The 22,500-nt window shown below is 40.9% G+C and overlaps 1 protein-coding gene across 7 annotated transcripts in view; it reads left to right on the top strand.

Annotated features, from left to right (window-relative positions):
• The window catches only part of LOC108434230 (myosin VIIA and Rab interacting protein), a 315,840-nt gene that overhangs the window by 240,364 nt on the left and 52,976 nt on the right, over positions 1-22,500 (top strand). For all 7 annotated transcript variants that reach the window (XM_037534196.1, XM_017709210.2, XM_017709209.2 and 4 more), the window contains exon 4: positions 1,026-1,162. In XM_037534196.1, the coding sequence (XP_037390093.1) occupies positions 1,026-1,162 (137 nt within the window). The remainder of the gene's footprint in view (positions 1-1,025; positions 1,163-22,500) is intronic.

The raw sequence follows: 22,500 nt of genomic DNA, 5'->3' as shown, positions 1-22,500 counted from the left end.
CAGCTGTGTGATCAGAGAAAAGCTGATTTCCCACTGCTGTGAAGCTGCACTCATCAGTTAGATTACACCTGCTGTAACAAGGTCACTGGACGAAAACCAAATGTAGAAAGTAGCACACGGTTCTATATTGAACATCTTATCTACACCGTTTGTGGAACCATTTGACGTTTTTAGATAAACCCACTTTATTTCTGTATTTATTTATGTTCATATTTATTTGTTTCTGAGTGTGGAGGTCTGAATCCAGCTTTGCCTCCAGCCATAATCTTTGTATTATTCCACGACTGTTGGAAACTTTTTTTTTTTGTCTCTTCTCACTAAAAGATGATGTTGCTTTTAAAGGTAAAAATGTGTTGGAAATGAGTTTAACTTGTAATAGTATGTTAACAGAATCTATTTTACATTTGCCCACTTATTGTTTGAAGCTCAGTGAGCTCATCGTCTCAAGTTACCTTGGTTACTTACATTTTAAGGTTAAATGCTCCAGAACTTTACAATAAAGTGTATTTTTAAAATTATTGAATTAAATGTATTTGAGGGCGGCACGGTGGCGTGGTGGGTAGTGCTGTCACCTCACAGCAAGGAGGGTCTGGGTTCGATACCCCAGCCGGGTGACCGGGGTCCTCTCTGTGTGGAGTCTGCATGTTCTCCCCGTGTCTGCGTGGGTTTCCTCCGGGTTCTCCGGTTTCCTTCCACAGTCCAAAGACATGCAGTCAGGCCAATTGGACATGCTACATTACCCCTAGGTGTGAGTGACTGTCTGTGTCTGTCTGTCTGCCCTGTGATGGACTGGCGACCTGTCCAGGGTGTATCCTGCCTTCCGCCCGAAGACTGCTGGGATAGGCTCCAGCGACCCTGATGGAGAAGCGGCTTGGAAGATGGATGGATGGATAAATGTATTTATTGTGAAATTTGTGATTTTGTGAGACGTTTTTCAGATCGAACTGTAATGAAGTAAGATATTTACACGTTTAACTTAAAGCCGTTTGTTTCTCCCGTGTGTGTGTGTGTGTGTGTGTGTGTAGGTTCCTGAGAACGCAGTCGTTGGAGTGGTACTACAACAACGTAAAGAGCCGCTTTAAGAGATTCGGCAGTGCTAAAGTCCTCAAAACCCTCTACAGGAAACACATCATCGAGAGAGGAGCGCTGTCTGAGTTACCAGGTACACACACACACTGTGGAGTCGATGTGGAGACAAAGATGAGTTGGCCTTACGTCTGGAAAGTGAGGCATGTGTCATTCACACAAGCTTTAACATCTCTGGTCAAATCCCATGTTGCTGATTTTCTTTCCTGTTTTAAATTAGATTTAATTTAGTTATATTAGTAAAAATATCGAGTTGATGTCCATTTCGCTGCCGTTTTGATGACCACTAGACGACCTCTGGAGAGGGGTTTGTGTTTTTACTGTAGAGGATGTTACCTTCTTTTCACTTCACACTTAAATGAGATGGTTCTTCAAGAGTTCTTCAGTAAATCAAGCACTTTGTGTGAGAAAAGGGTTCTTCCATCACAAGCTTGATAACCTGTCGGTAGAGGAAACTTTCTTGGTGCTATATGGGACTCAAAAATGTTCTGCATAGAATCATATACAGCACATTCTCCTGCAATGTAAATGACCATTTCACCATGCAAAGAACCCTGTAATCATGCAAGGGGTCTTTGAGTCTTCATGATTCTATGAATTTTTGATTCTTCTTGATTCTATGAATTTTCTATTCTATAAGTTATTGTAAATTTTCCCTTTAGTGGGACTAATAAAGGAGTATCTTATCTTATAGAGGGCCATCTTTAAGAGTATACAAAATGTAGTTTGTCCAGGAATATAAAAAAAATAAACAAAAAAAACTCGTATGTCCATTTTTGTCATTTTTCAGTTTTTGACATAATTTGAAAATGCGTTTTGCTCTTTACATTATGTGCAAATTTCATGATGAGTGGACCAAAAGAAACGGCCAAAAATGACTTGGAAAAAATTCTGGTTCCATTGACTTCCATTAAAAGTGAAGTAGGTTTTTTCCTTCTCCTGTAAAGTGACCATTTTGGAGATACGAGGTTTTCTTCTGGCAGCAGTGATATACTGTGCTGTGCGAAAGTCAGAGACCACACTGATTCTCATTCTTTTACATTATTTCCAGGACTGGCTATTAAGGACTATTTATTGATTTTTCTGCATCAGGGAGACAAAAGAAAACATATTTAACTGAAGAAAAGCTGAAGTGTTCAAACTTTTGCATATGACTTTACTCACAAATGACTTCTTTCCAGTGGCAGAACTTGATTTTACTTACGCTACTTTTTTTCTATCAAAGGCCAAAAAATATATTTTTTCGCTACTTCTAATATTTCGGTTATGAACTCCTCTTGCCAGCTGCTCAATAACAAAAGGCCTAACTTCAACATCTGTGAGGTTCCCTATGTTATGTAGGCTCTAGCTAGTGGTGGTATACATTCACATGTTATGGCATTTGTTTCAAGCTCCCTTATCTTTAATCAGAATCTTTAACAAGACGCAGATCAGCAAAACGTTCTTCTTTGATATTATTGGAGGGGCCTGTTAGATATTCTTAAGCTTTTCAGTCTAATCAGTCTAATGAGAACAGAATAAATTCCAGTTACAGAGAATCCAGAGTGCCACATTATTTCTTGAAAAGCTATTTTGGAAAATTAGTGTTATAAACGTATAATACTTTAACGTCTGGGAAGTAATCAGTAGAGCAGGCGAGGGAGCGCATTACCACTAATAACATGGCAGAGAGGTAATAGTTTGGGGAATTAGAGTGGAAAATACTGAATTAATGAAACTGATAATAAACGATTCCTTAGGCATCCATGAAACATGAGGAATGAAGTCAAGCACCTCACTTTCAAATAAAGCAAAATAAATCATACTACGTAATGTAAATATTTAAAGAGTTGAGCATTTATTTATTTTATTTTTTATTTTTACCCGATTTCCTCCCCAATTTAATCGTCTCCAATTCCACCCGCTAGTTAGGACTCCCCCAGTCACATGATACTGCCGACGTTAGAGGGCGAAGGCAGCACAGGCTTCCTCCGAGACCTGTGAAGCCAGCCGCCACTTCTTTACGAGCTGCCGAGGAAAAAGCCGGCGAGGAATGCGCTGACCGCCAGATCTGTTACGTCAGCTGACAGACGCCTGCGTCTGGGGGGGGGCATCCTACCCACCCAGAGAAAGCGAGGCCAATTGTGCTCTCTTGGACCCCCGGCTACGGACGGCAGCAGCATCACCAGGTATCCGACCCGTGATGGCAGGGCCAACGCTTAGATGGTTGTGCCACTCAGGAGCGGAGTTGAGCATTTATAACAGTTAAAAGTGACCGTCATCGCTGCCACTTCAGCTTTACCCGATGTCGCCTGGTAAAGAAGTGATCCGTCATTGCAAGACAGAATTAAATCCAGGCTTAGATCAAAGCTTATCTGGATGAGCAACAAGCCCTGCTTTGTGAAACAGGCCCCTGGTCATATTTCAGTATAATTTTTGTTTACATCTCTGTTTATGATGGTGTTTGTCCAGTGGAGTTACATATAAACGAATAACCAATGAATAAATAATGCGCACACACTCACACAGTGTGTGTCTAAATGGATATCAAAGGTCACGCTCTTAATCCCCTACAGATATTAGCAGATTAAATGATGCAGGCAGACTGTCAGTAATCCTAATGGAGTCGTGTGTGTGTGTGTGTGTGCGTGTGTGTGTTTGTGTGTGTGTGTGTGCGCTTAGAGATGACTTCATCACTCTTTCTCCCTCTGCCAAATGCCCCCGTGTGTTTATCATGTACTGCTATAGTGCTAGGGCTGGAAGTATTTAGTCCCAGGAGCCCTAAGATACCACACTACCACATCAGGTTCATGTTGTTAACAATAAAACACTCACACCTGATGTATCAATACTATTTTTCCACTCAAACTCCTGCAATGGTACTTTTTACCTTGTACTTTTAACTACTACTGCTTCTACGACTATGACCATTATTATTGCCATTACTCCTGGTATGATTAGTATGAGTACTGCTATATCTACGGCTACCACTAATGCTTCCGCTACTATTACTACTTCTAGTTATGATGATAAAGCTGCTACTACTAATACTACCACTGCTAATAATAATGCTGCTACTATTATTAATGCTGCTGCTACTATTACTACTACTACTGCTATTAATACTATAATACTATTGTTATGATTAGTATGGCTACTATTATTACAAATGCTATGACTGGCAATGCTTCTACTACTACTTCTACTAATATTAATGCTGCTACCACTGCTATTCCTACTACTGTGACTGCTACTATTACTACTTCTTATGCAACTATTATTACTACTGCTATTAGTACTACTACTACCACGAATGCTACTAGTAATACTACTGCTGCTGCTACTACTGATGCCGCTATTACTACTAGTATGAATGCTACTACTACTGCTATTGCCACTACTACTACTGTGATTAGTATGACTACTACCATTACAGATGCTGCTACTACTAATGGGGCTACTACTTCTACTATTACCACTAATGCTGCTGCTACTTCTACAACTACTACTACTACTACTACTATTACTACTACTAATGCTACTAGAACTACTATTAGATGTTGTTGCTGATACTGTGGTTCTTTGTTCTGTAGGTCTTACCACTAGTTCACTTTCTTCCTCTGAGTGTTTATATTCACCCTCTCTCTCTCTCTCTCTCTCTCTCTCTCTCTCTCTCTCTCTCTCTCTCTCTCTCTCTCTCTCTCTCTCTCTCTCTCTTTCTGTCTATCTATCTCTCTCTCTCTCTCTCTGTCTGTCTCTCTCTGTGTGTGTCTCTCTCTCTCTCTCTGTCTATCTCTCTCTCTCTCTCTATCTCTCTCTCTCTCTCTCTCTCTCTCTCTCTGTCTGTCTGTCTGTCTATCTATCTCTCTCTCTCTCTCTGTCTGTCTCTCTCTGTGTGTGTCTCTCTCTCTCTCTCTCTGTCTATCTATCTCTCTCTCTCTCTGTCTGTCCTGTCTCTCTCTCTCTCGCTCTCGCTCTCTCTCACTCTGTCTGTCTGAGAGGAAATAGGATTATCTGCTGCAGGCTTTCATTTCAGATGAGCAGCACAGATTATAAGGCATGATTCCCTGAGCCACATTGGCGTGCGTGTGTGTGTGTGCGTGTGTGTGTGTGCGTGTGTGTGTTTGAAGTGGGCGTATCTCTATGTGACAGTGTATTATACACAACATTAATGATTGAAGAGCATCTCCTGCTCTGAGAAGAATGAGGAGTTATAGCAGCCCATACTGTCTCTCTCATGCGTGGTTGAGTGCTTGGAATTCTGATTTAAATTGAACTTAAGATTGAACTGAATTGAACTTGAGAAGGTTAAAGCTGTAGTAGATTTCAAACTGTTTAACTTTGGGCCCATATCCTTTTGCTCCCTAGAGATTAACGTATAACAGGTGTGTGGTTTTATTTACCAAAAATGATCATAATGCATTATTACATGACCATTTCCCCAACCTTTGCCTTTAAGACTGATGTATGTAAATATGCCTTGTGTTGTGTCTCATTCAAAAAGCACCCAGAGACCCTGTTTAGAACTTCATTATGAGTGGGTGGGGCTAAACTGCTGTAGGTTAAACAGGCGGATTTATACGCAAGTGTGTTGGTTCATGTGACATCACAGAAACAGCTGATTCTAAACAGGCTGTTTTTGCAGCATAATTTCCACATCGTCGCTGTGCAAAGAAAACCCTGTATCTCCATTTTTGTTTTTCTGCCTCATTTCAACACATCAGTTGTCCTTTACATTGTGTAGAAATGTAAAAATTGATGAAAGGACCAATAGAAATGCCCTAAAATCACTTGGAGTAGAATCTCTTTACATTGACTACATTGAAAGGTAATAAAGTTCTTGCCTTCTGTAAAGTTATTTTTCTACTACTACTACTTCTACTATTACTAATACTAATACATCTTCTACTATTACTAATACTAATACATCTTCTACTATTACTAATACTAATACATGTTCTACTATTACTAATACTAATACATCTTCTACTATTACTAATACTAATACATCTACTATTACTAATACTAATACATCTACTATTACTAATACTAATACATCTTCTACTATTACTAATACATCTTCTACTATTACTAATACATCTACTACTATTACTAATACTAATACATCTACTATTACTAATACTAATACATCTACTATTACTAATACTAATACATCTACTACTAATACTAATACATCTACTACTTCTACTAATACTAATACATCTTCTACTATTACTAATACTAATACATCTTCTACTATTACTAATACTAATACATCTACTACTATTACTAATACATCTACTACTATTACTAATACTAATACATCTACTATTACTATTACTAATACATCTACTACTATTACTAATACTAATACTACTACTATTACTAATACTAATACATCTACTATTACTAATACTAATACATCTACTATTACTAATACTAATACATCTACTACTATTACTAATACATCTACTACTATTACTAATACATCTACTACTATTACTAATACTAATACATCTACTACTATTACTAATACATCTACTACTATTACTAATACTAATACATCTTATACTATTACTAATACTAATACATCTACTACTAATACTAATACATCTTATACTATTACTAATACTAATACATCTACTACTAATACTAATACTTCTACTACTTCTATCACTATCATTACTTCTGCTACTGTTACTTCTAATGCTACTACTAGCACTTCTACTACTTCTACTACTGCTACTAATACTTTTGCTACTACTACTTCTACTGTTACTACGGCATAGTTTCCACATCATCGCTGTCCAAAGAAAACCCTGTATCTCCATTTTTGTCGAAATTTCAACACACCAGTTGTCCTTTACGTTGTGTAGAAATTTAAAAATTGATAAACAGGCCAATAGGAATGTTCTAAAATCACTTGGAGTAAAATCTCTTTACATTGACTTTGAAAGGTAATAAAGTTTTTGCCTTCTCCTGTAAAGTTGCTGTTTTGGAGAGAGTTATTTGTCTTTGGACAGTGATGCTATATGGGACGTGTGGACCTGGGAGTGAATATGATTTTATAAACTTGTTTACATATTACTCCAAAGTCCTTTATTATAGAAAAGCGAGAGAAACTGTTTTCCATGATGGGGGCCCTTAAAGTCAGCAGCAGCCATGAAAAATGCTGTTAGCAGCCATGCTATAAGCTGCTAACATGATTTTCTTAGAAAAGAGTTTTAACTTTAGGCTGTTCAAAATCATCCAATGGGTAACGTTCACAGTGGATTTTTTTTTTTTTTTAAACCCTCTAAAAAAAAAAAAAAAACTGCACGCCGGACCACCATGCAGCTCAAAATAGCAGATGCAGTACAAAACAGTGAGAATGCAGATGAATCTCAGGTTCATTTGTACACTTTTTTGTGTAAATTTCATGGAATATAACTTTTAATTTGGAATTTATGAATGTATCACAGTCAACATACTATACACAGAAAAATTGAGGAGTGCTGGGAGTCGCTGAGCTTGAATTAAAAAAAAACCTGCCTGGTAATACCTGTGATAAAACTACAGCACTAAACCTGACAAACATATAGTGAAAGTAGTATGCATCAATACATGGGCCATCTCATAGTTAGACTGGCCACAAGTGGACCTCCCAAGACCTCTCCTACAATTCAGTACAATAGGTGCGTTTGCTATGCTGGTAGTGAGCTCAGCACTAATCCCTGCACTGCTCTGCTGCTAATTTGGCTTCTTTTAATGGAGAGACATTAACACTGATCTCAAGATCAAATACACCACGGTCCACCTTATTTCAGCCTTCTCCAATCACTGCTCAACAATTTTTGCTATCGGCCATTGCCTTAAGTCTTTACCTCGTTATCAGCGTGCAAGTGTTTGGTTACAGCCGAAAGATGTACATTTAAAACGGAGATTCTGACTAATACAACACATGATATTCTACCTCAAAACAAGGTCAGTTTTCAGTGAATTTGATACTTGCCGTGCTTCCTTACTACAAAGACTGAAATAGGCTTTGTGAAAATGTCAGGGGAATTTTCTAACATTACCTTTACTTCAGTGCATCAAGTCATCAAAGGTAAGACATAAATGGACCATTAACCTTTTCCATGCCCAGCGTGGCAGTATGCTTTTGCCGTTGATTGTTAGATTTCATTTTTTTTTTAGATTTGCCATGTTTTTCCCCGTCTTTGTACATCTAAGCTGTCTGTTTTTCACAGTTGTCATCTATATTGGGTAAACATGCCTGTGTTGAAAGGACGCATGCTTCATAATGAGGGGTGTTGCATGTTGGTTCATACGGTTCATATCGTTAATATGAATCCTGCTTTCTAAATAATTCATATTGTTTTGTATCACCATCAGGCAGAAGCAATTGGAATGTGTAGGGTGATGATTACACTGCTGTCAGAAGTAAACGATAGCTTGGTGTAATGACGTTGTGAGACATTAGCACATTTGGGAATTTTATCAAGGCAGGTTTTTTATTGGTCATTCAAAAATGTAAAGGAGTATTAAAACAATAGATTTAAAAGAGAAAATCAGCAAATTAAAACTTAATTAGAAATGAAATGACAAATTAAAAATCAAATAAAAAAATTAGGATAAAAAAAATATCAGATAAAAAAAATCTAGTTAGCTTACTCACTTTTTCACAAATCTACCCAAAATGTTTTTGTCTACACCACTGGTACAACCTGTATCGCACAAGAATTATCCACGTTTTGTTAATGTGAAGGAAAGGCAGGTTTTCTAGGGTCACCTTATTTTGAGGCTGTTTGGCTGTTATTGGTGTGTATTGCCAGGTTTCATTTGCCCACATAGTGCTGTTGGATTTTTTTGCAAAACCTCTTAGACCTGCATCTGTTTAAATTCCGGGTCTGAAGCCACATCAACTGGCAGCACGGTTTTTAGCTCTGCAGCAGTGGAGCTGTTTGAATCGGAACAGCACAGCCAATAAATGTACAATAGGTGCGTTTGCTATGCTGGTAGTGAGCTCAGCACTAATCCCTGCGCTGCTCTGCTGCTAATTTGGCTTCTTTTAATGGAGAGACGTTAACACTGATCTCAAGGTCAAATCCACCGTCTCAGTGTTTGCGAAGGGCATTTACACCAGAGGGACGGAGGTATAAAACCAGAGGAGAGGAGGGGAGCATGTCTGTGAGCCTGCAGGGCTTCAATTGTTATGGAGGCTGGACTCATCTGGCTGGTGCATGCTGGGAGCTGGTCCCTCTCTCTGTCTTTCTCTGAGACAGGCTGTAATGGTGTCTCGGTTCAGTCACTGAGCCCCTCTGTATAAAGTGTCAGATCATTACAGGGGGCGAGAGAGAGAGAGAGGGACTATAGGGGGAGATAGAGAGAAGTGCTTCTGTACATCACTCTATCTCTTCTGTCTGAACAGCCACACACAGAGTTCCCTAGTTTAAAAGCACAGTAACTGTGTTTATGACCGTACATTTGGATAAGAGATTGAATCGGGCCTCAGATTTTGGTCCTAATCCGAACACAGACTGTTCTGATCTGACTCGACCCACAGCACCAAGTTCGGCCTTTTCTAGGTCACTGTACTCGTATCGGCACAATTCCGTTGCAGCCTTTTTTCTACATCATTTTTATGCATCAAATCGTCCAGCATCTCAGTGATGCAAAACACCGTTAGAAAGCTCGAAATCTGAGGATTCGATTCAAACAAACCGTTTTATGACCCGTTATTCACAGCAGTTACAATCGCCTCATTTGCAACAGCAGCACCGAATTAGCAACCGGCAGCGAATCTGCCCGTCCTCACCCTTAGAGCCTCGCCGCCTCCACAGAGACACCATAATCCAAAACATGTGGTCTGATAACACGGCAAGAGTCAGAGATCAGTTTAGAGATCTAAGAGTCAGGAGGAGACAAACTCCTCCATTCTAGACTCCGTTACTCTGAGTCAGTAACCCATACAATCATACAAAATACCCGAGTGTGTTCTTTCAAATGAGACCAAGATCATTACTGTAGCCCACAGCGTGTTGGAACAGCGCCCCCTTTTGCTTTGAGTATGCCATTCCAGGCAAAAATGGGATGACGGTTAACAGATATGTTATGTATACTTATATGACCTGAGCCTGACAGTATGTCTAACCCTGACCACCAACCAGGGACTGGTGATCTTAGAGACATTTAAGATACCTTAACAATGTTGTCCTCTGTTCCCTTAATATGATTCCACAGTCCATACATGGTGGAGAGGTACATGCGTGTACGTGTTTGTAAGGCAAAACGGTTCCCAAAGAATGTATAAACACTCATTTTGGATAATAAAATGGCTATTTGCTTTGTAGACATCAAGAAATCAGTTAAGATTTCTCTACAATGCACTGTTTCACATCAAGTCTCTCAAAGACTTGGTTTACATGTCAACAGTTAAATTATGCAGTAGTTTTGGAATTCCTCTTTAAAAATGGACAGGAAAAAAAAAAACTGAACATGAAGGTTGAAGCCGGCCTGAGCTCATGCATATTGATGAGAATTGATGTCAGTAGTCGAGTCCTGTTTTTATTATGGATTTTTATTATGATATTATTCATTTACAAAAATCGGCAGTAAGTTCCTTTTCACAATCTACAGGATCGAAAAGTCACAGGACAGGTTTTATTTTATTTTATTTTTTATTTTATTATCGAATTTTATCTCTGGGGTCCTGTGATGGACTGGCGACCTGTCCAGGGTGTATCTTCCACCCGAAGACTGCTGGGATAGGCTCCAGCACCCCCCCCACCCCGCCCCCCGTGACCCGTGGAAAAGCGGCTTAGAAGATGGATGGATGGATGGATGGATGGATGGATGGATCTCTGGGGTCATCGCAAACAAATTGTGTATGCTGAGAAAATCCGCAACAAACACCACCTTCAGCACCGTATTGTGGAGGCTTGTGACACGTTCATAGCATTTTCATATATTGGACACCTGTCATTTACCTCTGAAGTTTCCCTAAAGCAGTAAGTAAGTAAGTAAGTAAATGTGTGCACAGGCATGAAATTGAAGTTCAAACCCAGTTTTGGGCAGTATGGCCAAAAATGTATTTCACAGAATAATTAAAATGACTGATTGTCACAGTGTATGTACACTATATGGACAAAAGTATTGGGACACCTACACATGATAAGACATCCCATTATAAATCCATAGGCAGCTCTTACAGCTTCCACTCTTCTGGGAATCTTTCTACAAGATGTTGGAGAGTGTCGGTGGGAATTTTTGTCCGTTCATCCAGAAGAGCATTTGTGAGGTCAGACACTGATGTTGGACGAGAGGGTCTGGATCACAATCTCCACTCTAATTCATCACAAAGGTCTTTGATGGGGTTGAGGTCAGAACCAGCCAAGTTCTTCCACACCAAACTCACCCAGCCAGGCCTGTTTGGAGCTGCTTTGGTCACTGGGGTTCAGTCATGCTGGAACAGGAAAGGTTCTTCCCTAAACTTTTCTCACAAAGCTGGAAGTGTGTACTGTTGTCCAGAATGTTTTGGTGCTGAAGCATTAAGGTTTCCCTTCACTGGAACTAAGCGTTCTAGACCAATCCCTGAAAAAAAGCCCCATATCATCATCCCTCCTCCACCAAACTTTACAGCTGGCACAGTGCAGTCAGGCAGGTGACGTTCTCCTGGCAACCGCCAAACCCAGACTCGTCCATCAGACTGACAGATAGAGAAGCTCACCTACACTGAGCATGTGCTGTAACATGGTGTTAGTCATGCAGTCAAGACAGACTTTGGAGAACTTTTGGAACCTTCATTAACCTTCTTAAGTGTTTAGCCTTTACATATATTTATTCTGTACAAATCAGATGCAAACTTAAGAGATATATTTAAAGCTTTAATTTTACATTCAAAGTTTGCAAATGTAATTGTCTAAGCTTAAACCCTGATGGTTCACAAACATTTACATTCTTAAATGGTGCAGTCGTTCTTCAGATTGACGGAGAATGTGTTTTATACGGTAGAAACTTTTTCAAAAGGGTTCTGTATAGCACCAGAAAGGCTCCTTCTATTGTTACAAGCTTGACGTAGCTTTTAGGTGCTTTAAAGAACCATATAGAACGCATTATCTATCAGCCTGTGGAACCATCTTCCCATTCAATGAACCTTTCAAGCATGCAGATGGTTCTTTAGGTGTTATGGTTATATACAGAACCAAGGTGTTTACTGAAGAACCATCTTTAAGTGTAGGACTTCAGGTCAGGCCATAAATGCAAAAACATGGTTAAAACACGGTCAGAAACTTGATAGGGATTCTACTTGTTGGCGCTAAGCTGACACTGATTCACATGAACATTTTCAGCAGCTACAGATTAAAAACACGTCGGAATGTTAAGACATTTTATTTTTTACGTCAAGCTTGTGACAGGCATGTCAACATATATTTTACTTTATTAGTTTCACGGTGACTTTCAGTAGTGAGCTCTGGTAGAGCTGCCGCCACTGTTTTCCAATCATAACGACCCAATTAGGCTGCCATTCATGTGCACAGTAACTCAGTGAAGCAAGCAAGCAAAATTTATTTATATAGCGCTTTTTACAACAGGTGTTGTCACAAAGCAGCTTTACAAAACCATCAGTATTACAGAGAGAAGAGAAAAGAAAGGAAAGAAAATCCGGGTCCGAGCCCCCATGAGCGTCGCCAGCGGCGACGGTGGCAAGGAAAAACTCCCTAAAAGAGGAAGAAACCTTGAGAGGAACCAAGACTCAGAAGGGGAACCCATCCTCCTCTGGTCGACACCGGATATCAAACATTATTAGTATGAAGTTTTATAGTAAAGTGGGAAAAGAGAGAGATCTGAGGGTGAGGACTGCACAGCGCTGTACAGCAAGAAGCTCAGTGGTGGTCAAACCGGTCCAGAAGGCTGGTGAGCAGCGGCACCAATCAAGGCAGTAGAGGCAGCAGCATCAGACACACAGGATGGGCAGCTGATCAGCTCGGCAGAGAAAGGAGAGAAGAACACAGAGTCAGTTCTGTAAAGAGTGGCTGACCACAGATTACAGTATAACAGAGCAGTGGAGACTCCAGCAGGTCTAGACCTGACAGGGAAGACTAATCACCAAATGCTTGACTTGACTGTACAAGTAAGTGAAGTATCAAGAACCTTCAGAAACCCATAGTGACGCATTTATTTCTCACAAAAATGGTCCCACCTATTGGAACCCATGACGTGATTGATTCCTCTGTCAATTTGTATTTGTGCTGATAGTTATTCTAATATAGTGGGACTTCCAACCAATAGGAGGACAGCCCTAACCCATAGGAGAGCTTGCTATATCTATCTAGACACCAGGGAGAAAAACAATTCCTGATTGGTCAATTTTTACCTGGGCATTTTAAGAATGTAACCCTTTGGTTTCCCCAACCTGAAGCAGGAGTAGTGTTATAATACGTGCAGTGCATGAATTTAGACAAGCATGATTTTACTGAAAAAGTCAATTAGAAATTACAAGCAAGCATTTTTTTCAGTTCCCAGAAATCATTAGCTCTTAAGGTCTTTAACGCCCTGAGAGTTCAGAGTCCCTTCCGAATGTTTTCCTCAAGGGCTTTAATGAAGCTCACTTAAAGTAAATGGAAATCTTCTGATAAAGCCTGAGAATTCGTTGCACACCAAACTATTTACCTCTGAATTGATTTGCTGTTTATTTGCTATTTTTCCCAAAAGCTTGGGCATCATTGACCACGGTAATAAATTCTGTCAACGCCACCAGTGAGCAAAACCCACATGCTCATTGTTTCTGCAGGTTCTGGACAAAGAGTAGGCAGCGGTGGACAAAGTACACAAACCATGTGCTCGAGTTAAAGTAGAGACCCCCAGGGTAAAATATTAAAGTATTTCCCTTCAAATGTACTTAAGTATAAAGTAAAAGTACTAAAAGAGTAATTCTGGCTCTGATGTCCTGTTATCATTTTTATAACCAGACTGGCTTCATGAACTCATTTCAGGTGAAAGTCCTCCAGCGTCTCTCTTGGTAAACCAGTCTTTTAATAGAACGTCATTAATTAGTGACGCTGACGTCTATTAAAATGATCAGAAGCACAAAACACTGAAGGTAAACAGTTTCCATCAGGGAGAACCGAGTGGCTCTGAAATCACTTTTTACACACAAGCAAAGTTTCAGTTTCAGATTTATTTACAACTTAGTTCCAAGTTTAAGTTGAATAAAAACACAAATGGGCTCCTTCACTATGTTGATCTTCAGGTCTCTGCTCATAAAGATATTTGACGTTGAAATGTAGTGGAGTGAAGGTAAAAAGTCACCCAAAATGGAGAGAATTCAGTAAAGTACAGATACTCGAAAAAACTACTTAAGTACAGTAACAAATTACATTTACTTACTGTCCACCACTGAGCGTAGGCTACTAATTTTACTTACTTGTACTTACCACAGTAAAAACAAAGTAAAATCAAAACACCCTTTGTTGTTCTTCAACTTGCCACAATGGAAGAAACCTTAAAAGACCCTCTGGAACCCTTTTGAAAAGGGCAGTTCTCTGAGGAACTTTTTTTTTTTTTTTTTAGTCAATTCTGGTCCTGGAGATCTGCCAGCCTGGAGAGTTTAGATCCCACATGATATTCATGTGCTCCTGATGGCCTTCATTAACTGGGCTTTGCAGGGCAGTAGATCTCCAAGACTCCTGTATACCTGACTTTGAGGAACCTAAGAAAAGCCTAGGTTCTTAAATAACCCCTTTTAGGTGTACACGTTCCTCTAGGAACCCCAAAAGGAGCTTGAAGGTTCATTCAAAAGACAAGACTTCCTCCAGGCATCTAGAACTGAATCATCATGCTTGATGGAATGCAAAGAGATAGTCAGAAGTTTCTGCTAGAGCTTGTAGACATTCACTGGTTCCTCTACGGTTAGAAATGAAGGTTCTGTGCAGGAACATTCTTCGTTCATCAAGGTCCAAACAGTGTAAATGTTCCCTCAAAGGTTCTGCAGTGGGTTTAAGGTCTGATTGTGAAGCTTAAATCAGGTTCTCCAGGTGAAAAGTTGGTATTTGTTCCTTTTCATAACCGAATGTTTTAAAACAGAGCAGTAGAGTAAAAGCCTGGAGGCGAGGCGGGGCGGGGTGTGTGGAGTCAGTCCAGCTTAGAACAGATCATTTCAGAGGATTATGGTTCAGTTATGTTCCCTGACTAAAGGTACTGAGATGGAGCCTTGAGGGTCCCACCCCAGTGTTGAGGGGTACTGACCCAGAGAGAGTCTAGTACCTTTATTTCTAAGAGTGTAGTAACCAACTTGCATATAAAGGATTTTGAGGCACCTAAAAGTTATTTTTTTAGTTATTTGCACCTATGGGTAATAGAAAAGACAACAGACAGTCCTGCAGAAAAGACCACAAAATTGTCTTCAGAAATTTTCTCTAAACATCAGATGTCGTCTGTGGTATATCTGGATTTTGTCAGGAAGTTAAATGTGAGATCCCCAAGGCTGGTTTGTGGTTGTCATCCTCACTGTGGTGCTTTCTTTGGGACACAGTGCTTCGTATCTGTCCCCCCTCAACCTGAAGCAGGTCCCCTAAAATGAACTTCTGGCCATGCCACTGTTGTGTGAGTGAGTGTGAGTGTGTGTGTGTGTGTGTGTGTGTTGAACTGTCATTCGCTAAACTCACTCATTTGAATTCTGTGTACAATTCAGCTGACAGCTTTTAGGCTTGTTGTCAGAGCAACGGTCGCTATGACACAGCCGAGCAGTTTAAAGAATGATTAAGAAGAAGGCATTCCAAACCGGAGCATCATTTGCTCTCTAATCCTCCATCACCATATCATTTCCTTGGATGTGGCACGAATGCTGCTCCCGTAATTAGTCTTATTCAGAACACAGAGAGACGAATCTAGCAGCTGTCTGATTGGAGTGTGGCTATTTCTGGAAAGCATCAGCTCCATGAGATCAAGCAGGAGTTGCACCTGATCAGATGAAATGTTTTAAGTGCTTGATTGGTTTGGTTTCTTGCTTCTTCATCTTCGTCATCATTTTCATCACTTTTAGTTATATAGTGCCTTTCGCATGCTCAAGGACGCTTTACAATCAGAAAGTGACAAAATGCATAAACACTAGAAAATAAGATGAGACAAAGCACACTAAGCTCCACTCTTCCCACAGCTGGCAGGGGAGTCCACTGACCACAGTATAGGGTCACTTAGCTAGGCCAAAAAGAGTCCTTGGCCGTGGAGGAAAGTCTCACACAACAACCACGGTACATCACGCAGGCGGCCACCCGGAAAGCCTCGAAGGCCAGAAATGTCCTTAGCCATGAAAGGGTAGCCTTTTATATCTGCAGCCGAAAACCACCAGACCAGGCAGCCTCATAGCTGCAATGCGGCGTCAGCCGGGCGGACGTCCAGGCAGCTACATAGCTGCGATGTAGCATTGCTTAGGCAGCCGGCCCAGTTGGCCTCATAGCTGCGACATAGCGCTGCTCATGCAGCTGGACACTACCAGTCCAGGCAACCCCACTACTGCAGTGCAGCGCCAACCAAGCAGGCAGCTACATAGCTGCGATGTAGCGTTGATCAGGTCCCCAGTCCAGGCAGCATTTCTTGTACTCCTGCCATAAGGATTTTAAAACTGAAAGAGATATGAACCAATGCATTGACAGACAGCAAGTGTCCGGACATCTTTTGAGCTTGTACGTGTCTCAGTCTTGGGGTAAGGTGGACTCAGAAATTGTTCTTGAGACCAACCGAATGTGATGCCTCTGTCTGAGGAAACTGGAAATTGATTGATATTGATTGATATTGATTGATATTGCTGTTAGTGGCCTATAATCTATTCATTTTAGCTGTGTAGCGTCAATCAGGTCCCCGGTCCAGGCAGCATTTCCTCTGCCCATGTCCTAAGGTCTTTAACGCTGAACGATAAATGAACCAATGCATTGATAGACAGCAGGCACCTTGACAGTGCTTGATATTATAATCTTGGGCTTTTTTATTATTATTATTATTATTATTATAGACGCTGCTTTTTCTGCTTTTCCTCTTTCTGTATCTTATACTTATTGTCAAACTGTCCGGTGTGGAACGGGAGGATGGGTTCTGCTTTTGACTCTTGGTTCCTCTCAAGGTTTTGCTCTTGGGGAGTTTTTCCTTGCCACTCTCACCATTGGCGGCGCTCTTGGGGGCTTGGACGCCTGTTGTAAAAAGCACTGTACAAGTACATTTTGACTTGACTTCAATTAGTTACGGTGATGTTTGCAATATTTTAGGTGTCCCTTAATAAGCCTGACCAAACCAGTAGTTGGTAACTCACTTATCAGGCCAGTAACTATTGTAGTCAAGTCTCAGTCTGAGCCATTTGGGCTCATATTTGTCCCGGTCTTGGGTAAGGTGGACTCGGAAGTTGTTCTCTGCCTGAGGTACCGGGAAGCTTTTTCTATCATTGTTGAATACCAACCAAAACAAACTGAATTAAAAAGTCCTTACTTTACATATTTAAACAAATCAGCTTGCAGCACATCACTGATCTAATTGATCCTTTCCATGATGGATTAATTGGTTTTAATTGTTTGTTGATGTTCACTGGCTCGAAAATTCACAGGGCAGATCAGAGAATTCTTATTATTGTTTTCATTTAACAGTAAAAATGGATCAATTCTGTTTAGTTTATATACATTTGAATCTTTTGCTTTCAAAACTCACAGTGCAACGTTGGCCTAAGATTATGATAATGATAATAATTATAGTTTTAGGCCATGTCATATGTTACTCAGTATATTATAAAATATATTGTTTATTTAATTTGCCGTGTATAATGAATGAACATGAATGCACAATGAACTGCAAATGAACTTTTTTTTCCTGTTTTTTTTTTTTTTTTTTTTATGCAAAAATCTTAATCTGGTCTCGATCTTGACTCTGACTCGTCTTGCTCTTGACTCTGACTCAGTATAGCCAATAGCCCACCAGATTTTTACTAATATCAATCATAACCTGACCATATGAGTGCACACTGGCCATTCCAGGCTGGGTTTGAGACAATGTGTTCCCTCCTGGTTAGACTTCTTGTGTAGTCATTCTCTCGGTTGAAAAAACATTTTCTTTTCTGGATGAGTGCACTGAAGCTTCCTTTTAAATGGCTGTGTCAAGCCTGTAGTCAGAATGTATTCCTTTCAAACCTCAGTGCTCCATCTCTGCCGGGGAACTCTGCATTCTGGAGAGGAAAACATGGTCCATGCCCACATTTAACGCCGGGTTCTAGCTGCATTCCTATCCAGCTCATTGGAAACTGTCAACACTAAGTGTAACTTTTCGTAGACGTCTGACTTCTGTCTGTGGAACAGATCCCGTCTTGGCAGCTGTCTACAGTCTGCGCAGATTGTCTGCTCTATCAGTGTTTTGTCTAATGGAGTGTTTTTTGTCTATTTCTAGAATGCTTGGTCTAAAACTCTTAAAGATGGTTCTTCAAGGGTTCCTTAGTAAAAGGAATGGTTCTATTTGAAAAGCATCAGCATGTACGCACTTGAGTTTTCAAGGGTTCTTTGGTAAAGGCAACCATGAGTTCTACATAGAACCATTTGCATGCTTAAATGCTTCTTTACACGGTGAAATGGTTCTTCAGCTTGACTGTGAATGTGTTGCTTATGATTTAAGTGATACTTTTTTAATCCCACAACTGGGAAATTCCACCTCCGCATTTAACCCATCCGTGAAGTGAAACACCACATACACACTAGTGAATACACACACACACACACACACACACACACACACACACACACACACACACACACACACTAGGGGGCAGTGAGCACATATGCCCGGAGCAGTGGGCAGCCCAATCCGCAGCGCCCAGGGAGCAGTTGGGGGTTAGGTGTCTTGCTCAAGGACACCTCGGTCGTGGACTGTCGGCCCTGGGGATCAAACCAGCCCACCTTCCGGTCACAGGGTCAGCTCCCTAACCTCCAGCCCACGACTGCCCCCTTTCCATTTATATGGAAACTTTTTCGAAAATGGTTCTATATAGCACAATAAGGGTTCTACTTTGGTTTCAAGCTTTATATTGTCACAGTAGCAGAACCCTTTGTGTTATGTCGAACCATATAAAACACATTTCCATCAATCTGAAGAACCATTTCACCATGCAAAGAACCATTCAAGTATAAAAGGAATCTAGAACCCCAGGTTTGAAAACAACCCTTAAATAACCATTTGAAGAGTATATATCCATGACTGACCAGCTTAATTAACATTGTCGTTGGTAGATTATAAGATAAGATTGCATTGTGAGTGTTTCACCAGTCTTTTCTAGCCATTTTTTCCAGGCATAATCATTGAACGTGGCATCTGGTGGCTACTTTGCTTATGTTTGCATGATCAACAACTGGTTACGACTAGACTAACTAGAGTAAACTAGACTAGACTAAACTAGACTAACTGATTGGCTCAGGTCAAGATCGCCATGTGTTAAAGACAAAATACAATTATGTTCCAAGATTTTTTTTTTTCGATACAAATATAATTGAATAATTTATGACCAGATTCCACATTTAAATATATAAAAATATTTAATATGAGCAGATCAGAGGGACAGTGAAGGTGGAGCAGTTTGGAGATAAAGCCAGAGAGGCCAGGTTGAGATGGTTTGGACATGTGTTGAGGAGGAATAGTGGATATATTGGGCAAAGAATGTTGGAGATGGAGCTGCCAGGTAGAAGGAGAAGAGGTAGACCTCAGAGAAGGTTTATGGATGTAGTGAAGGTGGACATGGAAATGGTTGGTGTAAAAGTAGAGGAGGCAGTGGACAGGGCAAGATGGAGGCAGATGATCCGCTGTGGCGACCCCTAAAGGGAGCAGCCGGAAGAAGAAGATTTAATGTTTAAATATTCATATTTAAAGTAATATACAGTGTAGGTGGAACAAATTGAAGCACTCTTCCTAATGCACAATTTTCCTTTTTTACTATTTCATTTATTTTGTACTTATAAAATACCGTCACTATCAGAACAAAACCTTCTATCTCCAAAAAGGTAAAATTACAAGAAAAATCGAAGTATTTTTTGAGTATTTCTGCTGGTCTGTGTATCATGAAATGTTTGAAACGATGTAAAGTGCACATTTAAATTATGTTAAATGCCAAAAATAAAGATATGAGGTTTTGTCCCGACAGTGACGATATGCTTTTCGGTTGTACAGCCCATTGTGACCCATTGCTTTCTGTGTTTTTATCAGCCCTACGTAAAACCAAAGAGGGTGTGTGTTTTTGAGGGTGTGTGTTCACCGTTTACCAATTAATACACTACAGGATGTACCAGCTGCCTTAGGTGGGGGCTATACAGCACTGAGTGGAGCAAACTTTAACTCGCACCACTCTGTTCTAAATAAATAAATAAATAAATAAACACGTAGCCAGCGCTGTCGCCTCACAGTAAGGAGGGCCTGGGTTCGATTCCCCGACCGGGCGACAAGGGTCCTCTCTGTGTGGAGTCTGCATGTTCTCCCCGTGTCTGCGTGGGTTTCCTCCGGGTTCTCTGGTTTCCTCCCACAGTCCAAAGACATGCAGTCAGGTCGATTGGACATGCTACATTACCCCTAGGTGTGAGTGACTGTCTGTGTCTGTCTGTCTGCCCTGCGATGGACTGGCGACCTGTCCAGGGTGTATCCTGCCTTCCGCCCGAAGACTGCTGGGATAGGCTCCAGCATCCCCCCCGCGACCCTGACGGAGAAGCGGCTTAGAAAATGGATGGATGGATGGATGGAAATACGTAGCCTTGAGCATTTGGGAGTGTTTGTTGTACCGAACTGTGCCGTTCAAAACTGTAATGTGAACCAAACTGTGACCTCTGTGTGCATTACACCCCCAGTCAGTGGGTTTGTAGCTCTCCACCACCCAAAAGCATCCAGCCAGGATAGATATTGTGATCAGAAACTGACCATTAATGAATAGCTAGAGGATGACCAGCACAACCTGTGGGCTACAGCCTCTAACTCCACACCAGAAACGTAACCAATAAAGTGGTCAGTTAATGTATATGAGTGTTGTTTACCTGGAATTACAATAAATATGAAAATAATTGACGCTAAAAGGACGTTCTGTCCAGACATCTGTGTCCTAGAACGCATTCTGTGTCAGAATCCATCTGTGGTCAGAACGCGTTCTGTCTAGACGCCTGTGTTCTGTATGTTGGCTCCGAGTGGAGTGCTCACAGACGGCCAGCGCGGCGGTCTCGCTCTCTGCTCCGTTGTCATGGTGATATTGAATGAGTGCTCCCTCGGGGTTGGCAGAGGGAAGTGGGAGAGGTGACTGTGCGGTCAGGTGGACCGCTCCGAGTGTGCGTTTGCCTTCATGGGCCAGTAAATATCCGCAATGTCTTTTAGTGTTGGAGTTTGCGTTCAGGGCGTGTGCTGTTGGAGATGAAGGGTTTCGCCGTGTTGGTGTTCATCATGTCCGCTGTGCCAATGCGTGTCTCCTTTCCTTGCCGCATTCTCTCTCCTGCTAGCAGCTCAATCTTGCACGCCCACTTCTTCTCCTTGCTGTAGGTGTGTTTTTGTGGTGGATTTTGGGATGTATGCTCACATTTGTGACGACCCTGGCCTGTGTGGCACAGCAGGGCTAAACATGCCTCGTTTAGGCTGGAGAGGAAGATGTTATAGGAAGAATTTAGCCGGCTGACCAGTTTAAATTCTTCAGGCACTGTTTACATTCTGAACTGGGACTGTTGGGAATCATTTTTAGTCTGAGACTTAAACGGTCATCTCTCCATCACCGCTGTAGCTCTTAAAGACGGCTCTTTAAAGACTTTAAAAAAGTTACCTGCATCATGAAAAGGTTCTTCAGAATGTGCTGTAGATGGTTCTCTATAGAACATTTCTGAAAATGGTTCCATATAGCCCCCAAAAGGAGTCAAGTTGTTAGAACCATTTTCAGAACTATACAGAACCATCTAAAGCACATTCTGCATCAACCTAAAGAACCTTTTCATTATGCAAAGAACCGTTTAATCATGCAAAGCGTTCACATTTTTTGTAGTTATTATTATTGTTGTTATTATTATTGTTGTTATTATTATTATTATTATTATTAAGTGCCGTCAAATAGTTTCTGGCTCCTGGCGACTGTCTGGATGATGTTCCCCCAGAACCCCTGAGGCCCCCTGGCCTAGTCAGACCCATGGCATAATGCTCTTCAGCCAGTGAAAGTATGTTAACTTTCTATTATAATTAGCCCTTTTTACCCTGAGCTGCACTACAGTCCCCAGCATGCACTGCAACATAATGTGTGCTCCGACTTCCTTCCAGGACTCAATGTTATGTAAAAACTGACTTGTTGACCAACTTCTGAACGGCTGGTTCGTGATTCCTCTAATTGTCTCCATCCATCTCGTAGCCGGTCGTCCTCTTACCTTCAGCTCTTCCAGGCAGAAAGTTCTTTTCCAGTGAACTGGTTCTTCTTCAGTTTGGTTCTCT

This window comes from Pygocentrus nattereri, chromosome 24 (genome assembly GCF_015220715.1).
Source record: "Pygocentrus nattereri isolate fPygNat1 chromosome 24, fPygNat1.pri, whole genome shotgun sequence".
Taxonomy (NCBI): Eukaryota; Metazoa; Chordata; class Actinopteri; order Characiformes; family Serrasalmidae; genus Pygocentrus; species Pygocentrus nattereri.
Note: the sequence above shows the minus strand (reverse complement) of the source record. Positions and strands in the feature narration are given on the sequence as shown.